A 25084-nucleotide genomic window follows, 5' to 3' on the forward strand; every position below is an offset into this window, starting at 1 on the left:
TAAAGCACAGCTGGTACAGAGAAAAGTTACCTATTTGGGAATAGAATTGGGCAGTGAAGGAAGAAGACCAGAGCTTCAACGGGTAGAGTTCATCAGTAAACTATTCACTCCCCAAGATATTTCGACTTTAAGATCTTTTTTGGGTCTAACTGGTTTTTCATGAGAATTCGTGGAAGGCTATGCCGAAATAGTACAGCCACTGTACAAACTACTTAAAAAAGGAAAGGACTAGGAATGGACTGACAAACATTGTGACGCAGTTGCCAAATTAAACCAGGTGCTGATGGAAGCTCCAGCATTAGTATACCCCAAGCCAGAAGTGCCTTTCCAATTACAGCTGGCGACTACTGCAAAGGGTATAAGTGCCATATTGCTATAAGACACAGGTAGTGGTCCCAGACCACAGCTTATCAGTCCAGAAATTTAACAGACGTGGAGCACAGATTTTCAGCATGTGAAAAAGAAGTGCTTGCACTCATATGGGCTCTAAGGCATTAGGAATACATCTTCGGGATGTTTCTGGTGGTGTTGAGAACATCACATACTCCCATCAAGTATGTTTTGTCAGGCAAAATCAATGATGGACGGGTGTCAAACTCCAGATTAGCTGCATGGACCTTGAGTCTCTTAAACCGAAAAGTAAAAGTGGACAAGATTCTTGTCAGCCATGCCATATGCGCTTCTCACTCAAGGTGCAGAACACGAATGCCCACTTCCAGAAGAATTACCACAGTTACCAACATCATCCTTCAAATTAGATATAACCTACCTTGAAGCCAAGAAGCAAGACCTAGGTATTTGGGGTGTAGACGGCAGTGCCTTACACAGAGATGGACGTCCATGCTTTACAACTGAAAACTCAAAAGATGCTTCAAGGTACAAGCTTGTTCAGTGCAAGCTGTACTTGCGGTCCTGGATGACATGGAACCATCAAGCCATCTATTTATCTGTTCTGATTCCAATTGGGTAATAAGAGCCTTTGTCGAGTGGATGCCCATCTGGACTCAAAGAAAAATGACATCATCAGATGGAAAACCAGCTGCACACTCAAAGTTCCTTTTAAATGCATGGAACATTACCAAGAACAGAAAAGGAAAAATCAACTTGTATAAAGTAAACGCTCATTGGAAGAGTCAAGAAGAAGTTTCTCAGCTAAATAACCATGTAGATAAAATGGCCAAAGAAGCAGCCTTACTTGGACCGGAACATTGTTGGACTAAGTCTGACAATGAGGCTTACCAAGACCAGCTGCAGAAAATACCTTTCCACAAGCAGGCAGATTTAAAAGATCTTCAAGAAGCAGATCCTGAAGTACAAGAGCTAATGGAAAAGAGAGAATGTAAATGCTATGAAATCTTCAAGAATAAGGATGGAATCATCTTGGCACTCAAGAAAGGGGTAGGGAACATCATTCCTGTAGTTGTAAAGCCCACATGTTTAAGAAAAGAACTGGTTGAACTATCTCACTTTGGGTTGGAAAAAACTGCAGACTGGTTGTCTACTGTAAGTTGGTGGCCAGGAATGTAGAAGGACATTGAAACCTGTATTAACAACTGCCTAGTGTGCTCAGCCAACAACACAGATCATCAAGTCACTAAAGGACCAACAAGACACCAGCAGGTGGATGGCCCATGGTCAAGACTTCAAATTGACTATATAGGACAGAGGTGGGCAAACTTTTTGGCCCTAGGGCCACATCTGGGAATAGAAATTGTATGGCGGGCCATGAATGCTCAAAAAATTGGGGTTGAGGTGTAGGAGGGGGTGCGGGCTCTGTTTGGGGGTGCGGGCTCCAGGGTGGGGCCAGAAATTAGGAATTCAGGGTGCGAGAGGGGGCTCTGGGCTGGGGGTTGAAGTGCAGGAAGGGGTGCAGGCACTGAGGTGGGGCTGGGGAATGAGAGGTTTCTCCGGACTGGGATCGAGGAGTTTGGAGGGCAGGAGGGGGATCAGAGCTGGGGCAGGGGGTTGGGGTGTGGGGAGAGGCTCAGGGGGTGCAGGCTCCAAGTGGCACTTACCTCAAGCAGCTCCCAGAAACAGCGGCATGTCTCATCTCCGGCTCCTAGTCAGAGGCATGCCAGGCGTCTCCGCACACTGTCCTTTCCGCAGGCAATGTCCCTGCAGCTCCCATTGGAGCACCGGAGGGAGTCATTGGAGCACGTAGGAGCTGGAGCAGTGCCATTCCATGGCTTCCAGGAGCTCCATGGTGCAGCCCCCAACCCTGTGCCCCAGCTGGAGCACTGGAGTAGGGCCATGCCACAGCTTCCAGGAGCTGCGTGGTGCAGCCCCTGACCCTACGCCCTGGCTGGAGCGCCGGAGCGGGGCCATCCTGCTGCTTCTGGAAGCAAGCAATGTGAAAGCGTTGACGTATCCCTAATGCCTGACATAAAGCTCCCATTATATCCCCCACAAAATGTGGTCCTTGATCAGTATCAATGATGTTAGGAAGCCCAAATCTGGCAAAAGTTTGTTCCATTAGTTTCCACTGCCAGGATCCTAAACAGGATGGGATGCGAAACAGGATGGGATGCTTACAAGCCACCAGGCTAGTAGTATTCAAAAAAGAATTAGAGATGTGTGTGGTTAATGAGAACATCCACAATTACATTACATAGGAATTTTTTTTTTAAAAAAAAAGTTTCTAAAGGGATATAAACTTCATGCTTCAGTACATAAGCCACATATTAACTGCAGGTTTCAGAGTAACAGCCGTGTTAGTCTGTATTCGCAAAAAGAAAAGGAGTACTTGTGGCACCTTAGAGACTAACTAATTTATTTGAGCATGAGCTTTCGTGAGCTACAGCTCACTTCATCGGTGAAGTGAGCTGTAGCTCACGAAAGCTCATGCTCAAATAAATTGGTTAGTCTCTAAGGTGCCACAAGTACTCCTTTTCTTTTTATATTAACTGCAGGATGAACTGATTCAATTTGAATAATCAAGTGGAAGCCTCAGTTAAAATAATCAGTTGTAAAGCAACTTTTCCATTTGTACTTCACTTATTGTCTAAAGAAAGGTGCACCCTCATTGGCTGATATGACCACTAAACATGTTGATTTACAACCAAATAGAGTCTTTACACTAGATGTGGTATATCTTTTTGCTACTTAGGAGGGTACACTATACCCAGGGTAAGTTTCCATGGTGGGTGGAGTCAAATATTCATAATTTGAGAAGTGAACCCATCATAGCTCAAGTAGAGAGAAGCTATACAATAGGAGTATGAGACCACCCAGGTGGGCTCAGTGAATGACCTTGATGAGATACATGATGGTGTCTCCTGGATGGTGTCCAGGTCCCAATGCCTGTGATGATTTTGCCAGTCTCTTGCACAGCACGGTTCCTGGGACTCCACTCCGTCAAGCACTTAATACAGTATATGTCCTATTTTGCCATATTTATAAAGCTTGACCTCAAAAGTTACAATCAGGAAAAACGTCTTTATATACAAAGGCAGCCTTTAACTCAACATTTTTAATGGAGACTCGTTAATTTAGTATATTCATTCAGTTTTAGGAGATTATAAATTTTAGTCTTAACATATTTTGTATTAAATTCAGATTTCATTTTAAACATTGTTCTTTTTAAAAAGAAAAAAACAAACAAAATAAAAATTCCAATTTTTATCCACCATGATTAACCAACAGGATGAGGAAGAAACTTCCCCAAACATGCAGACTATTCCATAATTGACTGCTGCAGGGTTTCTTGCACCTCTCTCTCCAGAATTTGGCACTGGCCACTCTGAGGCAGGACACTGGGTGACATGGACCAGTCGTCTGATTTGGCATGGCAGTTCCTATGCTCGTACTGGACTGTGTACAGATGTACATTGGCATACTCAAGCTATATTTTACACTAAAATGCATGAGACAGTTATAAGACTAGGTATATGAAGGAATACATACATTATAGCTTGGGAATTGGCAAGTGGGGATGGCAAAAGAAACTGTGTCCATTGGATAAATCACTGATATTTCACCTCAGATTTCAGGTTACACAACCAGCCTTCTGTCTTAACTAAGTAAGGTGGCAGTCTACACTCAGTTTATAATGGATAGTGACCAACCCATATTTATAATTCAGTAAATCTTGGCCTAACTGGTGACTGCTGCTTAGAACAGCCACATGACAAAAGCTAGCCAGGACATTAATTCATTCCTTAACATTTTTCTGAATTCTCTTTTTGTCAAGATTTTCTGGAGGAGTAGACTAAATACATTTTAAAGGATATGCAAAGAAAAAACAGTGTATAAAGCCTGATCACTATGTTTTCTCCCCAACAGGAGTATTTCCTTCCATGCAAATTAACTGCTGTTGAGAAGCTATTTTCCTCCTGTCTGACTTCCCTTCTCACTGCCCAATAGTCCGTTATATTTATTATTATTAATCTAATTTATATTGTACTTTCTGTAGGGCAGAGTCCATACTTATGTGCCTATAAAAACATGAGCCACATTTATGGCACTGCACACAATTATTAATAACAATATAAGCTGTGATTGAGACAGGCTAGACTGCCTGAAATTTTTCACATTACAGCTTTGCCTACTCAGTATTTTGTTTGTGGAACCAAGAGCCAACATTTCTAGTATTATCCCTCAAATTCTTTTTCTTTGCAAAAAAAATTCACATGCAAATTTACTGCTGTTGAGAAGCGATCTTAATTTTTTGCAAGTGGTTTAAGCATTCTAACAGAGCTAAGTATGACTGCACTCATTCACAGATCTAAAAAAAGAAAAATGTCAAAATCTAGAATTCATGGAGACTCGGTTCTCCAAAACAGTTCATACTTTATAAAGCAAATCCTATTTGAGATTGGACAGCTCAAGAGATTGGGTAATGGTATTTTGAAATCATGTGATTAATCTACAATCAGTTAAAGGATAAGGACTGAAGAGCATTTAAGTACTCAAGCACTGCTGAGAACAAACTTTTAATACTATGGCTGGTGTGATGAACCTGCTAAACAGGTGACTACAATCCCCATCAATCCTCTCCCTACTGCAAATCCCCTTCTTCCTCGTCAGGTAGGAGGAAGAACCGTGACCCAGGAAATGACTGGGCATTTCTGGGAAGCAACAGTGACATGGCTAGCCAGGAGCTGCAGAGATACTGGATTCAGATATGAACCCCCAGGAATTGTACATAGAGTTAGAGCCCTGCAACCTAACCTGAAACCAATAGGACCAGATTATAAGTGTCATGTCCGGGTTGGGTCGGGTGGGAAAACAACTGGACTCTCTTGGGCTCAGGTTGGTTCTCCTCCTCTTGCCTGTGGGGTTGGCACAGCCGTGGCTTCATGTCCCGCTCCTGCTGCCTTCCTACACTGTGTGCCTATGGAGTGAGTGCACTGAGGAGTCACAGGACCTCTCACTCCGCAGCAGACTTTCAGTGCAGCTGGGAGTGAGGGACAGCAGGAACCGGACACACAGCCACCAGCATATGCAGCCACCACCACGCCAACCCCATAGGCAGGAGGAAGAGACAACCCCGTGGACAAGAGGTAGCAGCAGCAGCACTGATTCAAATTCAGGGTGAAGGATTGGGTGGGAAAATGACTTGACCCTCTTGGGAATGGGCCGGACCTAAACAGACTTCTAAACAGAGCCACATGTAGAACAAGTTATGATTGCTGGACATCACAGCTGAGTGCAGACTGTGTGGGACTTACAAGGTGAGCCGCAATCACTCGGCAGGGAGCCAGTGCAAAGGGGCCCCAGTGAGAGATACACCACTAAGTGATCCTGGCCTGGAAACCTGAAAGCCTCTACTTGCTTTGATTAGAGGCTGGATTGGAGAGGACACACCAGGCACTAGCCCAGAAGAGCCCTAACTCTTGACTGGATGGCCTCCAGCAGCCCAAAGAAGAACCACTATTACTTACTTTGAACTGTAATTGTTTAAGCCTCTGTACTTAGGGTATTTTCAACCTTTCCCTTTTCTGCAAGTCCTTGTAAAATACCCTTGCACTTAGCCATGTGTCTGCGTATTAACTGGGCCTACCAGAAGCCTACAAGATGTAGCTGCCAAAGCACTTACAATGCTTGCCTCAGAGTTGCAGTAAATCTTGCATGCTATTGGTACCTTAGGGGTTTGGTATACTCCAGCATTGAACAACCATAATTACACTGGTGATGGCAGAGGAGAATCAGAAGCCCACATATAATCCTGAAATTTATCCCGCGGCAAAGCTACTTTTATCATCATTATACCTATTGTTTGAAAATCTGTATTTACACTTAAATACAATAATATAAGAATAATAGAACAGGTATAAATAAGTTAGTAGCTCTGACTTCAGGAAGTTGTGGGTTGTCAGCACTTGTCAGAATTCATCCCTAAGCCAGATAAAAATGAGGCATGTCAGCAATGAGGGTTTAAGTGATTTTACCCCAAAACTGAACATCCTGGATAATGGGAATCTTAAGACACCTTAAGAGGATGTAGTGATTTGCAGATAGTGCTGGGCATCTGCTATTTGAAAAATCAGGGCCTTCTAAAAGGTGAGTCAAGTTGGGTACTCAAAAACTGAGGCGCTGAGATTCACTAGTGACACTGAAAATTCAGGCCAGATATATAAGGAATAGCTCTGAAACCCTGTAACACATTCTTTCATTTACTTCATGTTGTTGTGGGCTGCTTTGTAGCAAGTATTAGAGAACAAGCGACTCGTCATGGGAATTTTCGGGGGCGGGACGACAGCTTGTTTCATGATCATTCCCAAATGATAAGTTTCTTCACTCAGTTGTTACTACCAAGAATATTTTTCTATGAATGAGAGAGAGACTTACTCGTCTTACTTCTTCCATGTCTCAAGTCATCATCCTCTGTGACATCATATTCCTCAGACTAGAGAATCTAAATTATGCCACCATAAACAGAAGCGTTAGGCAAATGCTAGGCATGAAAAGTAGGAAGAGATTAACCCAAGGAAGAAAGATTCTGTTTTCATACAAGTCTCTCTAAACAAGTGAGGAGAAAAATATTTAAAATCAATCAGATTACTCTCTAAACTGCATAATTATTAAAGTTTGCCATTGTGTCAGTCTTTAAATGCCATTTTAATGCAAAATAAGGCAAATGTAATTTTTACATCAGTCTGCTTCTAAATTTTATAAATCCTTTTAGGCAGGGACAATTAGTAATCTCAGGGGAATATTCCAATTGATCTACAAGTTTTCACAAACGGTTTTAGCTAAAAATCTATGGAATTTCTGTATTTGGCCCTAGTTTCTATGTTTCGATGTCCAATGTCAATGTAAGGCAAGGGTTATTTCAAAAGCATGCTTTACACTGAAAAAATAGCCATGTTAGCTGCACATAGTTTTTATTTTTTAAACCTTATTTTATTTAAAGTAGGTACATAAAATACCATAGCACTGTCAGATACATTGTGTCATACTGAGAACATTTCAAGCTGTGCTTTTCATGTGATGGTTGTGCTTAAGCAGCAGCTACCATCTGACCTTTATAAGGATAACAGGAGAAACTTAATGAAGGAAAACATCCGAGTGCTGTGCAAAAAGAAAGGATTTTTTCCACTTCTGCATTCAGGGCAAAGCCATATAAACTGTTTTGCTAGTTCAGCCACTGAAAGTTCATCAGTTGGTAGCTCAGAATATTAATCAAACAGAGCTGTCTAGCACTATTTTCACCACATATTTACAATATCACCTTAGTTATCCAAACCTCCTAGTTATTCAAACAAGAATCATGTTCCTGACATGTATTAGTTAGAGTGAAAGTTCCCTTGGATTACCTGAAACTTCAAATATCTGAACCTATTCTACGTCCCCTTTTAAACGGAGGACCCACTGTACGCTTATGTCAATTGTATATCACTAGGGCTATGTCTACACTAACATTTTTGTTGGTATACTTTGTGTTGTTCAGAGGTGTGTGAAAAAACACCCCTCCAAGTGACAGAAGCTACACCAACAGATGTGCCTGTGTGCACAGCGCTATGTCAGCAGGAGAGTCTCTCTCGCCGACATAGAGGAACCACATGAGCAATCTTACAGCAGCACAGCTGCATTGTGCCGTTGTAAGCTTGCTAGTGTAGACACAGCCTAATCTTTGCAACTCCAGAAGCAGTTCAAAAGCATCATGTTTATCATTCAACAGACACACTGAGTTTGGACTGAAAACTTGTACCAAGAAGAAGACAACAAGAATAATCCTGCCATGGAGGAGGGAGGGTCATTCCTGTAGGCTGTGGGACTAACAAAGACCTAGTGAGATGGGGTAAGATGTGCCCAGCTAGCGTTCTGCTAGCCATGGAGCCAATGCGGCAGGAGGCAGCATTCTAAGATGTGGCCCTGAGTAGGTCTACAAAGCAACATTGAAGGTGGGCCGCATTCAGCCATCGGCTGGCCCTTCCTTCACAAGTACATGCCTAAATGACATCAGGGAAGCTATACCTGCTACCACAAGGACTTCACTAAAACAGCAACAACTCTAAGCACAATTGTCATGAGTCTGAGCATCTGGCAACTAGGTCTGCTGTCCTGGCTCAAAGCAACACAGGAAGACTCCATCAAGGAGCTGGGTGGGAACCTCTGGGACCTCTAACTTCTGGAAGTCTGAGCACCAAAGTGAAGTTGAGGACATGATGGCTAAGACAGACTTGCTGGCAGTCCAGAACATACAGCTGGAGTGAAAGCCTGCCAGAGATCCTGTTACAAATGCAACTGTAATGCTAGGAGAGGAGGAATCCATTCCACTATCCCTAAAACTGTTCCAAGAACCAATCAAGGAGAAGTAACTTTCTTCAGTAAAGTTGATTGGAAACATTAAAATACTTTTAAAACAAAGACCAGTGCAACCCATTTGTCTTAAAGCTGAATAATAATCACAAGCAATGGACTGCTCTGACGATAGAAGGCAAGGAATAAACAACCAGCATCATCAGCTGAAAGTCTGAGGACAGACGCTCCACAGCATGAGGTTCAGTTCAACGATGAGATTACACAGAAGGTGGCTGGAGGTTGTGAGGGAGTAGTGCTCCCACACTGGTTTCCTGGAACCTGCTTACTGATTGCCAATTAGCAGGGTTGTGAAGCATAAGATACACCTTTGCAACTTACTGCTGTTAATCAGACTTTCACTAACAGCCGTAATAAGATGAGATTGGGTACCAACACCACAAAATTGCTGCTAACAAAAGGAAAATGGAGCTTCAATGCAAGTTAATCAGACAAGGCTGTATCATATTTAATAGACTTAATTCTGAGTTTTGCAGAGACCTAGCATGATTCAGGTTGAAGACTGGAGCTGGCAAGTTGACTTGCCTTAAGGTTAAGGAGGAGCTACCTGAAGGAACCCGGAAGGAACATGAGCTGAGTCTGGAAAAAGGTCACTGTAGAATGAGGCATAAGCACACCATACTTATGCCCTCTCTGATCTGGACAGTCCCCTTTGCACTAAAGTTAATCTCCTCTCACTCTCGGACAATTACAGTAGTGGCTAAGGGCCACCCAAGAATGGAGCCCCATTGTGCTCAGTGCAGTACAAACAGAACAGCGGAATGGTCCCTACCTAGACAAGTTTGCTTGAAGCCTGGGGAGCCAGGTATCTTAATGGGGAGCCAGCCCCTGGTGCAGGATGGGTAATTAGAGAAAAACTTTTTTTTTGTAATAAAAATAAGTATAACACTAACTTTATAGATGACTAACTATTTAAACTATTATTTCGAAAGGTTTGGGAAGAGTGATGAACACTGCCCCAGAGCTCTGTCTTCAGCCGAGGACAGTTGAGAAGGAACTGTAGGGCTCGGGTTGTGCGTGCGCTCGACGCAGCACCAACGTCACCGTGAGATGCCTACTCCACATGCGCAACCAGCATGGACACTGCTACCGTAAATCTCCGATCAGCAGCCCTGGGGCACACTGACATCTGAAGTGGGGCACCCACAGGGACAGCACTTGAAGAACCTTAATTCTGGTATTTCCTAACTTGTGAGTGCTTGACATTGCAACCTTAATATTATTTTAAGTTTTATGTATGTGATTTCCTTTTAAAAAGAAAACTGAACAAAACAGAAATTCTCTCGCGTGGCATTATATTGACACCCACGTGGTTCATCAGTAGGGTTGGAACAGTTAGATCCACTACACAGACCTCTGACACGTGAACTAGCAGGGTAACGGATAACGCTATTAAGGTAGTCAGCTTCTACGTGGACGAGCCACCAGGGTGGAATGAGACAATTTTCCATCCTTTTTCAAAGAGGAATGCTGGGATTTGGGAATCCTTGGCTCCATTCCAGGTTCTGGAGGGGAATGTGCCCTGCACAGACCCTTCTGCCCCTGCTCCCCCCAAGTTTAATCCTTTCTGCCCATGTCTCCTCCAGCCTGTCCCTGTGCTAGTCCTATCTCCTTATCCTAGTTTCACTCTAGCTTCCTGTATCAGTCTTTTAAAATCCCAGTACCAGTCTCCTTGTCCAGTCAGTCCTAGTCTGCCCCTCCACACTCCATGTCCAATCCCACTCTTCCCCCAGCCCGGCTCCCGCTCCCAATTTTCCCCTCCACTTTCCTTGCCCAGCCAGATCCAATATCCCCCACCAAACACACCCATTCCCAGTCTTCCCTTTGCTTCTCTGTCCCAATCTATTATCTCTGCCTGAACCCTGTGCATTTCAGGCAGCTTCCTTTCACCTCCTCCATGCCACCATGGCCACAACAGGAATAGCACTGAGAGCACAGAAGAAAGGGCCTCTGCCCTCAGAATCTGTGCCTAGTGCCACAGCAACCCCTAGCTTCCAGGATCAGAACTTCAGAGAAAGTCCTGCTCAGCTCCTGCAGCCTCAGGGGAGAATCTTTGGGAAAATGTAACAGTTCTACTGAACACATGATATGCCTTTTTGTTTGTTTGTTTGAAAGGACTTCGTCAAGTGTGGGTAGTTTTCCAGGGGGACAGCAACAGGCATCTCTCAAACCAAAGGTCACCTTTTCAAAAAACAAAACATGCAGGCACTAGAACCTCTCAACAACAAAAAGCTGAAATATTTCTTTTCAAAGTTGACAAACAATGTAGTTCCCCCTAATCTCATTCTCTGAAAAGGATTCATCATTTTTGCTGAAACTCCGTGGGAGGGGGTGGAGAACCCATCCTAAGGCAGACAGTTGGCATAGTAAGTTTCAGTCCCAATGGTTGAAGGTTGGCAAAGTGATAAGCAACTGAAAACAGGGTCTTATAATGGGAAGTGTCAGGCAACCTTAATTATAGGCTGTGCTATTAGCTCCACTTAAAATAACTCATGACCTTCCGGGGCTAAGTACATTATACCACTGGCAAACTGGAGAGGTTTCAACTTCAATGATATACGAAACTTAACTTTAGTCCTTACGGGTCATCAGATATTAAAATGCCAAACCATCACTGGTGCAGAACTGATTATTTTCTATCTGATTTACTTGTGTAATTTTGGAAAGATATTTTGAAAACAAGCATTTGATGCTGCTCCAGAATTGGGAACATTGGAAGAGATTCGGAGGAGATGAATTAGTGGGCATAGCACAGATAGGATGGTCAAAGATACATGATAAATGCAATTTATCATATGGCTCTTATCACAGAAAACTGACCTTGTATTAAACTGCTCAAACACAAGGGTCATTGTCCACTGACAACCTGCACCCCAGAGATAAGACTGCATGGGCGACCAGTGGGACTGGTATTGAGTATTATACTCAGTTAACATGTGCTCATTGGTCTACACTTGCCTAATCACTCCATGCCCACCGCTTAATGAAACAATTACATGACTTTCCAGCCAATCCTAGGCCACAGTTTTTCCCCATATATCTAAATCCATCCACATTACTATGTTATGGAGCAGTAACCAACATGGAGCAAATGTTGCCTTCAGTTAGGGACCTCCAGTTCCTACTGAAGACTATTTTAATTGCTGACACAGGAGGGCAGAATTTGATCTCCTTTATAGTTCCAGCGAGGTCACATGGCTTCCTTCCAATCAGGAATGTTAGTATGAAATCCCAGGTGACCAAAGAGGAAAATAAGCAAGAACATTCCCTCAAGTAATGAATCAAATGGAGTCCCTACTCCACTTAAGCAACAGCTACTGTTTAAGATTACATCTATGTGGAATATTTCCAATGAAAGTTAATTAACCTCTGAACAATCGTCTTTCCCCCAAGTTCAAGTTGAATATAAGAGAATTAAAGTGACAAGCCTATCCCTGCAATAATATTTTGCATGTAGTTTTTTGAAAGAAAGAGGAGGGGCTGCTTTCTCCAGTTATTATGAAAAGCTGCCAGGCACACCCTATCATGTTGGGGCACGCATTCTAGCAAGTAACGCCTCCAAGAAAAATATAAGGATATTACTAATTTTGCATACATCAGAAAAACGGAGAAAAATTGTAAGACGCATCATTTTCAGATAGTGTTATATTTATACAGAAAAAGATACGGAAAAGAACTGTGTAAGGGACAAATCCAACTGACAGGTTTCAGAGTAACAGCCGTGTTAGTCTGTATTCGCAAAAAGAAAAGGAGTACTTGTGGCACCTTAGAGACTAACCAATTTATTAGAGCATAAGCTTTCGTGAGCTACAGCTCACTTCATCAGATGCATATCGTGGAAACTGCAGCAGACTTTATATATACACAGAGAATATGAACCAATACCTCCTCCCACCCCACTGTCCTGCTGGTAATAGCTTATCTAAAGTGATCATCAGGTGGGCCATTTCCAGCACAAATCCAGGTTTTCTCACCCTCCACCCCCCCACACAAATTCACTCTCCTGCTGGTGATAGCCCATCCAAAGTGACAACTCTTTACACAATGTGCATGACAATCAAGTTGGGCTATTTCCTGCACAAATCCAGGTTTTCTCACATCCCCCCCACCCCCATACACACACAAACTCACTCTCCTGCTGGTAATAGCTCATCCAAACTGACCACTTCAGAGTAACAGCCGTGTTAGTCTGTATTCGCAAAAAGAAAAGGAGTACTTGTGGCACCTTAGAACCAATTGAGTTCTTTTATCTTCCATCAACATACACATTGATGGAATAAATATCTGTCACAAGGGTACATGAGGTCCACAAAGCAGTGAAGCTGTGTCAGTCATCTAACTGTAACATGAATAGCATGTCAGAACATTCTACTATTCCCAGTGCTAAAAATGTCTTTTTATTAATGGGTTCTGCAAAGCTGTCTGTTCTCTCCATATTACTCAAAAAAAAAAAAAAACAAAGGAGATACCAGCAAGCCACAACCATATCTTTCCAAAGCTCTTAACTGTACATTACATTCAAAGTATATATTCAAAGTGAAACCCAGGGGGTTTTCTTTTTTGTTTATTTTGCTTAAGTAATATGCAGCATAGCTTCCTTGTATTATCTGATTACTATATTTCAAATATGGGTTACGGCTTAATTCAGCTCAACACTTCAACAGCAAAATTACTATTGAATAAATTGGAGGGGTTATTTACCTCTCTCTTCTGATTGTATACCATGCCAGCTGATAGTCTGTTGCATATGCATCCCTTTACTCTGCAAATCTTAGGTCAATTTAAGGTTAAACTTGGATACTGAAAAATACGATGTAAACCAATTTGGTAGGTTAGGTCTCCAGTACAGATACTACTGTCAGTATGATGATTAACTTCAAACATTAAAGTGTGTGAGTTTGAGCCAAATCCATCTGTGCAGCAAGCATGTACAGTTCCTCCAATGAAAGATTTCCACAGAGATGCAGACATTGATATAGACATTTTTGCCAGTGTTGCATTTGGCCTGTTCCTTCTTTTCAGGACTGAGGAAAGAGATGGGCTTATGGAGAAATACTTGCGAGCAATAAACCTATCAATCCAGTTGAAAAACAGCTGAATTTCAATTTAAAATTTTAGTTTTACTGTTTTCTATTCCCTCCCCACACCCAGAAATGCTATTTCCTTGGATTTCTCTGAGTTCTCTGCTGCCAAGGACCCTGTTAAATTTTTGCAACCAACAGCTCTTTTATTTTGTTTTCGATGGTGAATTAGCCATAGTATCATTGGACTCAGTTCACACTCCATTAAGGAAGAACTATAGCTAAGCCTTTCTGTTCACTTCTACACTTTCATAAAAAGCAGAGATTAATATGAACACAGCACATGGCTAAATTCAGTAACAGGAAAGTATGCAATTTATAAGGCTGCTCTGTCCCTCCCAGGTGACATCAATCCAACAGAAAGGAAAAATGGAATGGAAATTCCATTTGAAAGAAGAGTCTAGAGGGCTTGGGGGGAAAAAACAAGCATGCAAGGACACATAACAAATGAATTAAAGACAGCATTCTGTTACAGCTGGAATCCAGCACACATTACGGATGAGCCAATGTTGAGCCAAAACACACAGCACCGTTCCTGACCACTGGTCACACTAGAGGTATTGTTTTAGCAAATTTTCAGATGTTAATACTGGAATCAGACATAGGTGGTGTAAAACAACCAGTGACTATTTAGAATGGCACCACTTTTATCACAGAATTTATGGCCAACGATTGAAGGACTTTGCTGTGTAGATGTTTACCATTTCATCCATCACTATCCTCAAGCATTTCTGTGGCTACCAATGCCAAGATCTACATGAGAACTAAACAGAAGTAAGAGCAGAAGTAAAATTCATCACACTTGAAAACAGTGACTCAACTTGAGCAGCGAGACTTCTATTCAGAGATAGTTGTGATGAGAGACTGGTTTGTTTAGAGACACCGCCATCAGCAATTAAAGCTGGGGTTCTCAAACAGTGGGTCATGAGGTTGTTACATGGGGGGTTGTGAGCTGTCACCCTCCACCCCAAACCCCACTTTGCCTCCACCATTTATAATGGTGTTAAATTAGCGGCGTATTAACGCCTAGGCCGACAAGGCCTAGGCCTAGGGTGGCAAATCTGCAGGGCCAGCAAATTTATAATAGCAGCCAGAGGCTGCTTCCCCCGGTGCCGCCCCAACTCCACCCCTTCCCCGTCCCCTCCCTTCCCCAAATCCCCGCCCCAGCCCCACCTCCTCTCCTGAGAGTGCTGCATTCCTCCCCTTCTCCCCTCTTCATGAAGCTGTGTCACGCACAAGCACTGGCAGGAAGTGGGGAGAAGCAGGACCCAGCAGAACGCTCAGGGGTGGAGGCGGAGAGGAGGTGAGCTGCGGGGCTGGGGATGCAATTATTTCTGGGCTTAGGGGCAGCAAAATCATTAATTCGCCACTGGTTAAATATGTAAAAAAGTGTTTTAAATTAATAAGGTGGGGAAGAGGTCGCACACAGAGGCTTGCTATGTGAAAGGGGTCATCAGTACAAAAGTTTGAGAACCACTGAATTAAAGCATGTGTAGAATAGAGAAATGGAAAAGTTATCCTGTATGATGAGTTTGGATACTACTAGCGAGAAATATGTTACAACTACAAACCAGTGAACGTTACACACACACAAAAAAAGAATAAAGAATTGGTGAGGCAAAAAAACAAGGGGAAGGTACTCTTTGTAAAGCAATAAATATTAAAAATATAACAAATAAAATTGTTTCATATCACTTCATCTTTCTCCTTTCCCTAAATGCCCTGATTATTCACCATAACAATGTACACCATTAAAGTTCTATGCATTCACCTCCCATAAAATTTAATTCCTTGTTATGTACCTTATGAAAGAGAATAGTGCACAGTTCTGAAATATCTATGAGCTAACATGTACATCCAAAAATATACAGTAATTTATGCAACAGTTCAGTGTTTAAAGAAAATCCCAGATACCAGCAGACAGGCAACTATGACTCTTAACAAGGTTTCCAGCAAGTTCCTGAAGATTACTTTGCCAAGACAAACTTCCTAAGAAAATAATTTACTAAAAAGCCTGTTTTAAAGGGAACCAGTCATTTTAACACAGTATGTTATCATTCTCTTCCTTTCAGTGTATTAACTATGCACTCAGGCAGCTTTTGGGGAGATGTTTTCCTATTGCTAAACTTCAAAAATATGCAGAGCTGTGTACAATACATAAATTGAAAATTAAATATTGCAGTATACAGACGTTTCTTCATTAGTGCTGAACCATGAGCCAAGATATGATCAAAAGTTCAGCCCCTCAACTTTGTCTTGGCTATTTCCTACTATTATATTTGACTCTTTCACACAGACTCTGAAGTAAATGTCTAAATTCCTGTGGGGATAGTGCAAGGAACTGAAATAAAGGCTATAAAGTCTGCTAAGCCCTGTCAAACTAAAGATAAGGCATAAACTTTTTTCTTTTCTCATAAAGTGACATTATTCAGGGACAAGGAGAAAAATCTGGAAGTGAAAAAAACTTTTTCCAGAAGTAATATAGAGTGGTTACCATTGAAAAGTCAGCATTTATCCACAGTGGTGTCTGAAATAATATAAATTTATGAAAATAATGAGGTAAGAAATATACATGGCACTACGCAGTGGTATGAAATAACTATCGGTAAAAGCCAACTTTTAAAAATGGTGACCACTTAAATATATTACACCAAATTGATTAAATTAACAGCAACTTGACTCAATGAAAAATTGCAGGTTTAATGAAATCATTAAATCTACTCTAAACCACTGCTCTTTTCATTATAAGGGTTTCATAATGTTAGCTGGGCTTCTATTTAGTGAAGCAAACAAAACACCTTTCCAGATGTCCATAGTTAAACACAAAGATGGAGTTTCTGGAAGGTTGACAATGTTAACAACTGAAAGTTGAATATCAATTCCTGGCTTGAAGACAGAGGTTTCCAGAAGAAAGCTCTTTTAAATGAAACACTCCATCACTATTAATGACATAACATATTATTGGGGTATTCTGTACATTAGATTTTTTGTAAGTAAAGCTATATTTTCATATTAACAAATAAATTACATTCTCATTCCTGCATATGCTTAATCAAATTTTGTATGTACTCAAACATTGTAGGTCCTAAGCTTAGAAGCAAGCCAAAATTTTAATGTCCAGGTTCCATTTGGCTCTAGCAAAGCACAATTTATGGACTGCTGTTAACAGAAGCAGCAACCACCCTGAATTTGGAAGCAAATTAAAACCATGCTTGACAGCTGTATTTTGAGCATATTTACCCATGGTGATTGTCAAAATCCAATACTGTGAGCTCTCTGACTGGGCAGGGATTTTCTTGTCTTTGGCAAAAACAACGAGGAGTCCTTGTGACACCTTAGAGACTAAAAAATGTATTTGGGCATAAGCTTTCGTGGGCTAAAATCCACTCCATCAGATGCACAGAGTGAAAAATACAGTAAGCCAGTTCTGTCTGCATATCTATTCAAGGGACACCACTGTAGGACCTAACCACATCAGCCATACTATCAGGGGCTTGTTCACCTGTGCACATCTACCAACATGCCAGCAATGCCCCTCTGCCATGTACATTGGCCAAACCGGACAGTCTCTATGCAAAAGAGTAAATTACACAAATCAGACATCAAGAATTGTAACATTCAAAAACCAGTAGGAGAGCACTTCAATCTCCCTGGACACTCACTAACAGATTTAAAAGTAGCAATTCTTCAACAAAAAAACTTCAAAAACAGACTTCAACGAGAAACTGCAGAACTGGAATTAATTTGCAAACTGGACACCATCAAATTAGGCCTGAATAAGGACTGGGAGTGGATGGGTCATTACAAAAAGTAATTTTTCCTCTGCTGATACTCAGACCTTCTTGTCAAGTGTTGGAAATGGGCAGCGTCCACCTTGATTGCATTGGCCTCATTAGCACTACAAAAGTAAGTTTCACTCTCTTGATATTCACCCCTTCTTGTCAACGGTTGAGAATAGGCCACTTCCACCTTAATTGAACTGGCCTCGTTAGCACTGACCCCTCCCCCCCCCCCCCCACACACACACGGTAAGGCAACTCCCATCTTTTCATGGGCTGTAATATTTATACTGCTTACTGTATTTTTCACTCTATGCATCTGATGAGTGGGTTTTAGTCCACAAAAGCTTATACCCAAATAAATTTGTTAGTCTCTAAGGTGCCACAAGGATTCCTTCTTGTTTTTGCTGATACAGACTAACACGGCAACCACTCTGAATTTTGTCTTTGGATTACTTGTTTGTGCAGTGCCTAACATAATGAGGCCCTGATCCCTCAATCCTTAGCTGTTGCCACAATACAAAATAATACTTATCAGCATGGATGTTCTCCTAGTGTGCACAGTATTTGTGAACAAATCATGAATCGCTCCTTATTAAGTCATGCATGGAAGCCAACAAGACTAGCTGAAGTTTCAGAGTAGCTTGAGATGTAGCCATTTTTATTAGTCCCTAAAGCCAAGACAGCTCAGTCAGTAGGTAGAATAGATTACCCACGCATAATATTTTCCACTACGAATTCTTCTCTTCTGAGAAGCCACTAAAATGCTAAATAGAAGTATATGGGCAACAGCTGCAGCCACGAGGAGTCCACAGAACCAATCTGGATGTCCTTAATACCTCCTACCAAGATGGGCTGAAAGCCTAATGCCAACAAGTTCTTTTGGACATAGTCTCCTCTTTGCTTTCTGCCCTTAGCAGACCCACACCAAAAATACTAGGAGTATCTTGAGACTTAATTGAACTAAGCTGTTTGTTGAGCTATGTATGCTCATGACATGACTGTATGACTGTATGCTCATGAAATGAATTTGACCATTTGCCCTTGGATATAGAAGCTAAGCAAGAAATAAATACTCTCAAGTATTCAGCATGGCAGCTATATTAAAGCTTTATCTCCAACTCTGAAAAAGCATCAAAAATTGGATGTTTTCCTCCAGGGCTGTACCAAATACTCATGTCAGCTATTAAGCATGTGCAACAGAAAGAACAGAGAATCGAGATTTATCAAACTTGAACAGCGACTGAAGTGTTTGAGCACTGATGCTCTGGAATTGTACAATCATGTGCAGAATACTGTAACTGGAGGCATGTTCAGATGTTGTAAAACTTACCCTATTTTTCACTAAGTTCTTGTAAACCAGAGCTACGGTTTTAGGTGGAACCAGTCTCTGGAGTTCAAAATAAAGTATGTTTCATAGAGTGGAAAAAATATTGACTTTCTAGAGGCCATTTCCAGCCTAGTGTGCGCACACTGGGGTGAGTCATACATACTTCTTTCCAGTTCATTCACCCTAGTGACTATATACTATGACAAGCCAACTGTAGCTTATATAATAAACAAGATCTTCTGATAAAGGAAGGAATGTCCCTCAGGTGCATCAGTCAGCTAGCTAAACAGCTGTTTCTGGACTACAGTGTTAGTCTTCCAGATTTCTCCAGACATGTGACATGGTAGAGTGGGGAAAAAAGAAAGAAAAAGAAAAAGTTATCCTCTACATTTTATAAACATACTTATGGTGTCTACTCATTAAAAATATTATTTTTAAAGTACTGACAACAGACTGAAGGCCTGATCCTCTTTCCACGGAAGTCAATGGGTGTTTTGGATCTCTGCACAGCATTTATAATTTACTCATCACGTTGGTATGCCACAGTGCTTACAAAGGACAGTTGGAGCAGGACTGGGTTACAAGTCAAAAGGCATGGGGACATTTTTGAGGTTGTTGTTTTAAACAGCTAATCCATATCACTGTAGACAGATTAAATCACTGTAGACTGGTAAATTCACTTTTGAGGTTTTTGGGGGTGGGGTCTTTTTCCCCTAGACTAGTATATTACTGTAGACGTATTTAGAAAAACCAACAACAAAAGGCAAATAGATGCATAGAAATAGAAACATTACTTTCAAACAAGTGAAAAGTAACTCCCTGCATGAATAAGACCTTAAAACCACATGAAATTTAAAAATTTCAGGCAGCAGGAGTTCAACTCAGCAATACACAGTGACACAACAAAACAATACTATTTACATTATTCCTCCCACTACCTGTCAATTTTGTAATTTATCACTCCCCCAGTTTTTGTGTCAGCTGCAAACTTTATTAGTAATAATTTTATGTTTTCTTCCAAGTCATAGATAAAAATGTAAAATAGTGCAGGGCCAAGAACCAACCCTTGCAGGACCCCACTGGAAACAGACCTGCTTAGTGATGATTCCCCATTTACAATTACACTTTGAGACCATCAGTTAGCCAGTTTTTAAACCATGTAATGTGTGGCATGTTAATTTTATATCGTTCTAATTTTTTAATCAAAATGTTGTGCTGTCCCAAGTCAAATGCCTTACAAAGGTCTAAGTATATTACATCAACACTATTATCTTTATCAACCAAATTTGTAATCTCATTTTTAAAAAATGATATCAAGTTAGTTTGACAGGATCTGTTTTCCATAAACTAGTGTTGATTTGCAGTTATTACATTACCCTCCTTTAATTCTTTATTAAAGGAGTCCCATATTAGCCACTCCATTATTTTGCCTGGGCTCAATGTCAGGTTGACAGACTTATAATCACCTGGGTCATTCCATTTACCCCTTTTTAAAAGGAACATAACATTAGATTTCTTCCAGTCTTCTGGAACTTCCATGGTGCTCCAAAACTTATTGAAAAATCAACATTAATGGTCCAGCAATCTCCTCAGTCAGCTCTTTTAAAATTCTTGGATGCAAGTTATCTGGACCTGCTGATTTTAAAATGTCTAACTTTAGTAGCTTCTGTTTAACATCCTCCAGAGATGCTAGTCGGATGGAAAGAATGTTACCATCTGATGGTATGATGAGACTATATGATCCTTTTTTCCCCACAAATGCAGAACAGAAATGTCTATTAAGCTCTTCTGCTTTTTTGCACCATTTCCATCTAGTAATGGACCAATCCCATTGCCAGAATTCTTTTTGTTCCTAATATATTGAACAAACTCCTCCTTATTATCATTAACTCTGTTGGTCATGTATTTCCCCTTGGGTTCCCTTATCAATTTTTGACAATTCCTAACTTCTGATCAACTTCCCCTTTCTTCCATTTGTTATAATTTTTTAAAGTTGCCTTCACTTCCCCACTAGACACCAGGTTGGTTTTTTAGCCAGAATTATATTACAAAGATAGTTATGCATTAAATAAGGCATCCAGAACAATCGTATTTTCATTCTTGAATGTTTAAACAGTCTTGGTGCATCAAAACTTTCTAGAACTGGCACCAGAACTCCAAAATATCTACTTCGGAATCACCACATTTAGCCCCTGCCTAGAAGAGAGATACTAATAGGATTTGAGTTCTCCTGCCACCATGGAAGTAGTTAAGATTGAAATTCCTGCACTGGGACTGTCTGGGTTTAACAGGATAAAAGAGTTTATACTACCTTAGAATATATTACAGGATTAAAAGAATCACTGTCATGAAATTGGGATGTCAAGAGGAATAGAGAAAGATTTCTCTCAGTTTCAGATACTCACCAACCCTGCAATAGGGGTCGACAGTCTATTGATCTTTTTTACCAGTCCAGGCTTTATTGCATTCAGTAACCTGTCATGAGAAAGAAATATTTTAAAATTATTTATAAAATATGAATAAAAAGCCTTTTCCCCAACATGTAAGTAACTAAATTACATCCCTGAAAAGGAAGAAACACCTATAAAATCATTAACAGAGTATTAAATAAAATTTCCCAAATTTATAACTCTAGATTAGGTCAGTGTCTATAAGCCCTTGATAAGCTTTGATCCAAATCAGGTCACCACACTCCACATTTGGAGGACCAGACACAGCACAGTGGAGGACCGAGTAGAGGAGGAAAAGTCAAGGTGCTTATAAAGGAGTGGGATCGAGAGGACAAAATGGCAACTTCTCTACTGTCGGGGTAAGGAAAGGGAAAGAGCTGTGTGATTTGCTTCTGCCCCACCTTGCTTTGTCAGAACTTCGTGCACTGGACGGTGGTGAGATGCACACTGGGATAACTACCCATTGTGCACTGCACTGTGCATCAAAACAAGCCCTCCTGGGAAGTACATTCAGTGCCAATACAATGACCCAAGGATGCATGCCAACGCAAGTTATGTCATCAGAAGTTTGTAGTGTACACATGCCCTTAATATGCTTTCAGTTTAATCCTCTCATGTTTACATGTACAAACTAACATCTGCTCAATTTAAGGGAAAAAATCTGACAACAGGATCATCTCCAATACATACTAGACATGATAGAAAAGCACATGTATAGCTATTGAACATTTTCAAACAATTCATATTTTTCTTCCATCCACACAGAATTCCACAACTAACAGAACATCTGATTTTATTTAACAGTTTAAAAAAAACAAAACAAAAAAAAGCCAGTACCTCTTCTTCCAAAATATACATTTATATTCACGTCACTGATTTCTCTTCCAGACCTGCACAGCAGCAAGCCCATACACCAATATTTTATGTTGCAACGGTCAACATGCAAATTTTTCCTCAAGGATTCTTCCTCTCAGAAGACTCTAGTTTAATAGCTCCTTCTATCTAGTCTACTAGTTTTGCAGGTTAGTAAATTAAATGTTGCCTCAGGGAAAAAGTGAGACACTCGCAACAGAGCAGCATTCATTTAATCCCCTCATGGTGCATAAATTATGGACGATAACCTATATTGCAGGTTCTCACCAAGAATAGAAAGCAAGTCATGGAGGTCTTAATGGATACCCCAAATGTCAGACTATTTTTAAAAGATCTTCAAAATAGTTTGAACTGGCATAATTGTAGATTAAGATTAAGGTTAGGGGGAAAATGGGAGGGAGAAGGGAAGGGTTCCAGGAGTAGAAAATGAACAATGGGGTTAGGACAGAACAGTTTATAACCTGGAAGAGGGGAGGCATGGAGAAATGGTGGTGCAGTAGTGTGAAGATGATCACTCATATTTAGATAATTTCCCTTAGGGAAGCAAACAGTGTCTCCAGGACAACCAAGCTCTTACTTTCCCAGCTCTCATTTATTCAGAAGCATGCCAAAGGGAACTTTCCTCCAAAGCAGACTGGCTGTTTTTAAATGGACTCTCTAAAGAATTAGGCTGGCTGCCAAAATACCAAGTACCTGAAACTTATTCAGCCACCAGTCAGGCTGCAAGTCGCCATTTATGAAGTAAACCATCGGGAGATTTTTCAGTCTAATCCAATTACTATTTGTTCATATTTCTCTCCCCAGTTACTATATACAGTTACTCCTCTCCCCCGTCCAACCCCCACCCTGCATGCACGCACCCACAGGATATATTTTTTTAAGTAAATTCTACACAGGCTCAAATGAAGCATCCCTCTTTATATTTAGTGTCATTAACTCTACCTGGTGACTCATTCAACTGTATAGAGCATTCCTCAGAAGTTAATGGACTTCAATAGAAATGTTCAATAGAAACGTTCAATAGAAACAGGCTGGCTGCATTGGTCTAAAAACTGGGGGGGAAAAAAAACAAAGGAAGTTGACATTTCATGTATTCAGAATATAGGCAGCTTCATTCAGTCCATACAATGCTGGAAATAAAGTGCAAAACTAAACATCTAATTATGGTTTTAAAAGTGTAATTAGTCCAAGTGCAAGTAGTCAAGACATTTGCAAATAATTAGAGATTCTTCATCTTTTTCTTGTTCCATAAAAGTAGCCCCCGGCTTCCTGTAAAATAGTACTGTGAAATGTGTCATGCGCTTTATGTTGGAAAACGACTAGAAATTTGCCCAATATTTTAATTTGCCGCATAACAGTGTTATAAAGTTATCCAGTTGTACAATGTAGAACATAGAAGCAACAAATTCCTTCCCAATACACACATGGGCAATCAATTTACTCCCAAAAACACAAGCTTTAACTACTGACTTTGTTGTCTGATCTTGAACAGAAACAAGTGTCATTACTGTTCATAAATTTATCCACCCCTTTTTAAAATTCAATCACAGTACAATTTGTCTCGTTGGCTTCCTGTGGCAGTGAATTCCAGACTGACTATATGCTGTAAATAGTGATATTCTACTCATTTGTTCTACATTTAACTGTCAAGGTTGGATGAACATTAATGGGACCTCGTGACAGGGCGCATCATCCTGGCACTGGTGCGGCAGGGGTTAAGCCTTCTCTCTGGGCTGAGGAGGCCACCCCCCCTCAGCTCTGCTGGGCATGCTCCAGCTTGAGAAGGATACAAAAGACAGCAGAGCAGCTCAGTCTGGGCTGACTGCCAGGGAAGAAGGAGGTGACTCCTCAAGGAGGATCACCTGCAGTCCAGGACGCGGAGGCCAGCCAGCCAGAGACGGGCCCCAACACACAGGCTCAGTTCGCCACAGAGAGGGGCGAGACTGTGAAGACCCAGAGATGGCAAACTACAGAGAATCGGGTAGGAAGCAACTCAGAGAAACTTTGTGGGGAAGCAGTTGTAGAACCATAGACAGGTTCAGCATGTTTCGGTAGGCTCCCTGCCGAGCGGCTAGTGGGCAACCCTGCCAAAGACAGGGCCCTAGTTTGGGACCCGGTGGAGAGGGCAGGCCCAGATTCCCCTATCCTGGCCACCGCCCACCCCGTGGTGGTGGCCTAGCTCACCAGCACTATTAACTCTGGCTGCTAGGCTGCACCATTCTGATAGCAAGGGCTGTATTGCTGACTCTGGCCACTAGGCCACATCGCCCTGGTAGCAAGGGCTGTATTGCTGACTCTGGCTGCTAGGCTGCACTGCCCTGGTAGCAAGGGCCAGACTACTAACTCTGGCTGCTAGACCACAGTGCCGGTAGCAAGAGCCAGGCTACTGACTAAGGTCCCAGGGCCATGCAGCCTCAAGACTGGGTGCAGCTCTACAGACTCAACAGCAGGGCTGTAATGCACCTCTCCCCTGCCCCTAAAGGGTGACGGGGTGTATCAGCACCACAATAGACCTCTCTAGCCACCAAAACTCATCTGCCCCAAGTGCTCTTGACGATTTCTCAAACACATGCTGAGATGAAACTACACCTATTTATATTAGGATTGCCACCCGTCCGGTTTTCACCCAGACAGTTTGGGTTTCAGCTTGTGTGTCTGGGTGCCATTTGACAAGCCCTGATGTCCAGTTTTTTGATCCGTGGAAACCGCTCGCTGCTCATTTGAATTTAACCCACCGAGACACCATTACCCAGCAAATGCTCACCACTTTCTTGAAGATGGGGACAGAGCCCAGCCAATCACAGCCCG

The 25084-nt window shown here is 41.6% G+C and overlaps 1 protein-coding gene across 8 annotated transcripts in view; it reads right to left on the bottom strand.

Moving 5' to 3' along the window:
* Positions 1 to 25084, bottom strand: part of LIMCH1 (LIM and calponin homology domains 1) — a 339019-nt gene that overhangs the window by 144429 nt on the left and 169506 nt on the right. For all 8 annotated transcript variants that reach the window (XM_073342172.2, XM_073342171.2, XM_073342170.2 and 5 more), the window contains one exon: positions 21359 to 21428. In XM_073342172.2, the coding sequence (XP_073198273.1) occupies positions 21359 to 21428 (70 nt within the window). The remainder of the gene's footprint in view (positions 1 to 21358; positions 21429 to 25084) is intronic.

This window comes from Lepidochelys kempii, chromosome 4 (assembly GCF_965140285.1).
Source record: "Lepidochelys kempii isolate rLepKem1 chromosome 4, rLepKem1.hap1, whole genome shotgun sequence".
In the NCBI taxonomy this organism is placed as follows: Eukaryota; Metazoa; Chordata; order Testudines; family Cheloniidae; genus Lepidochelys; species Lepidochelys kempii.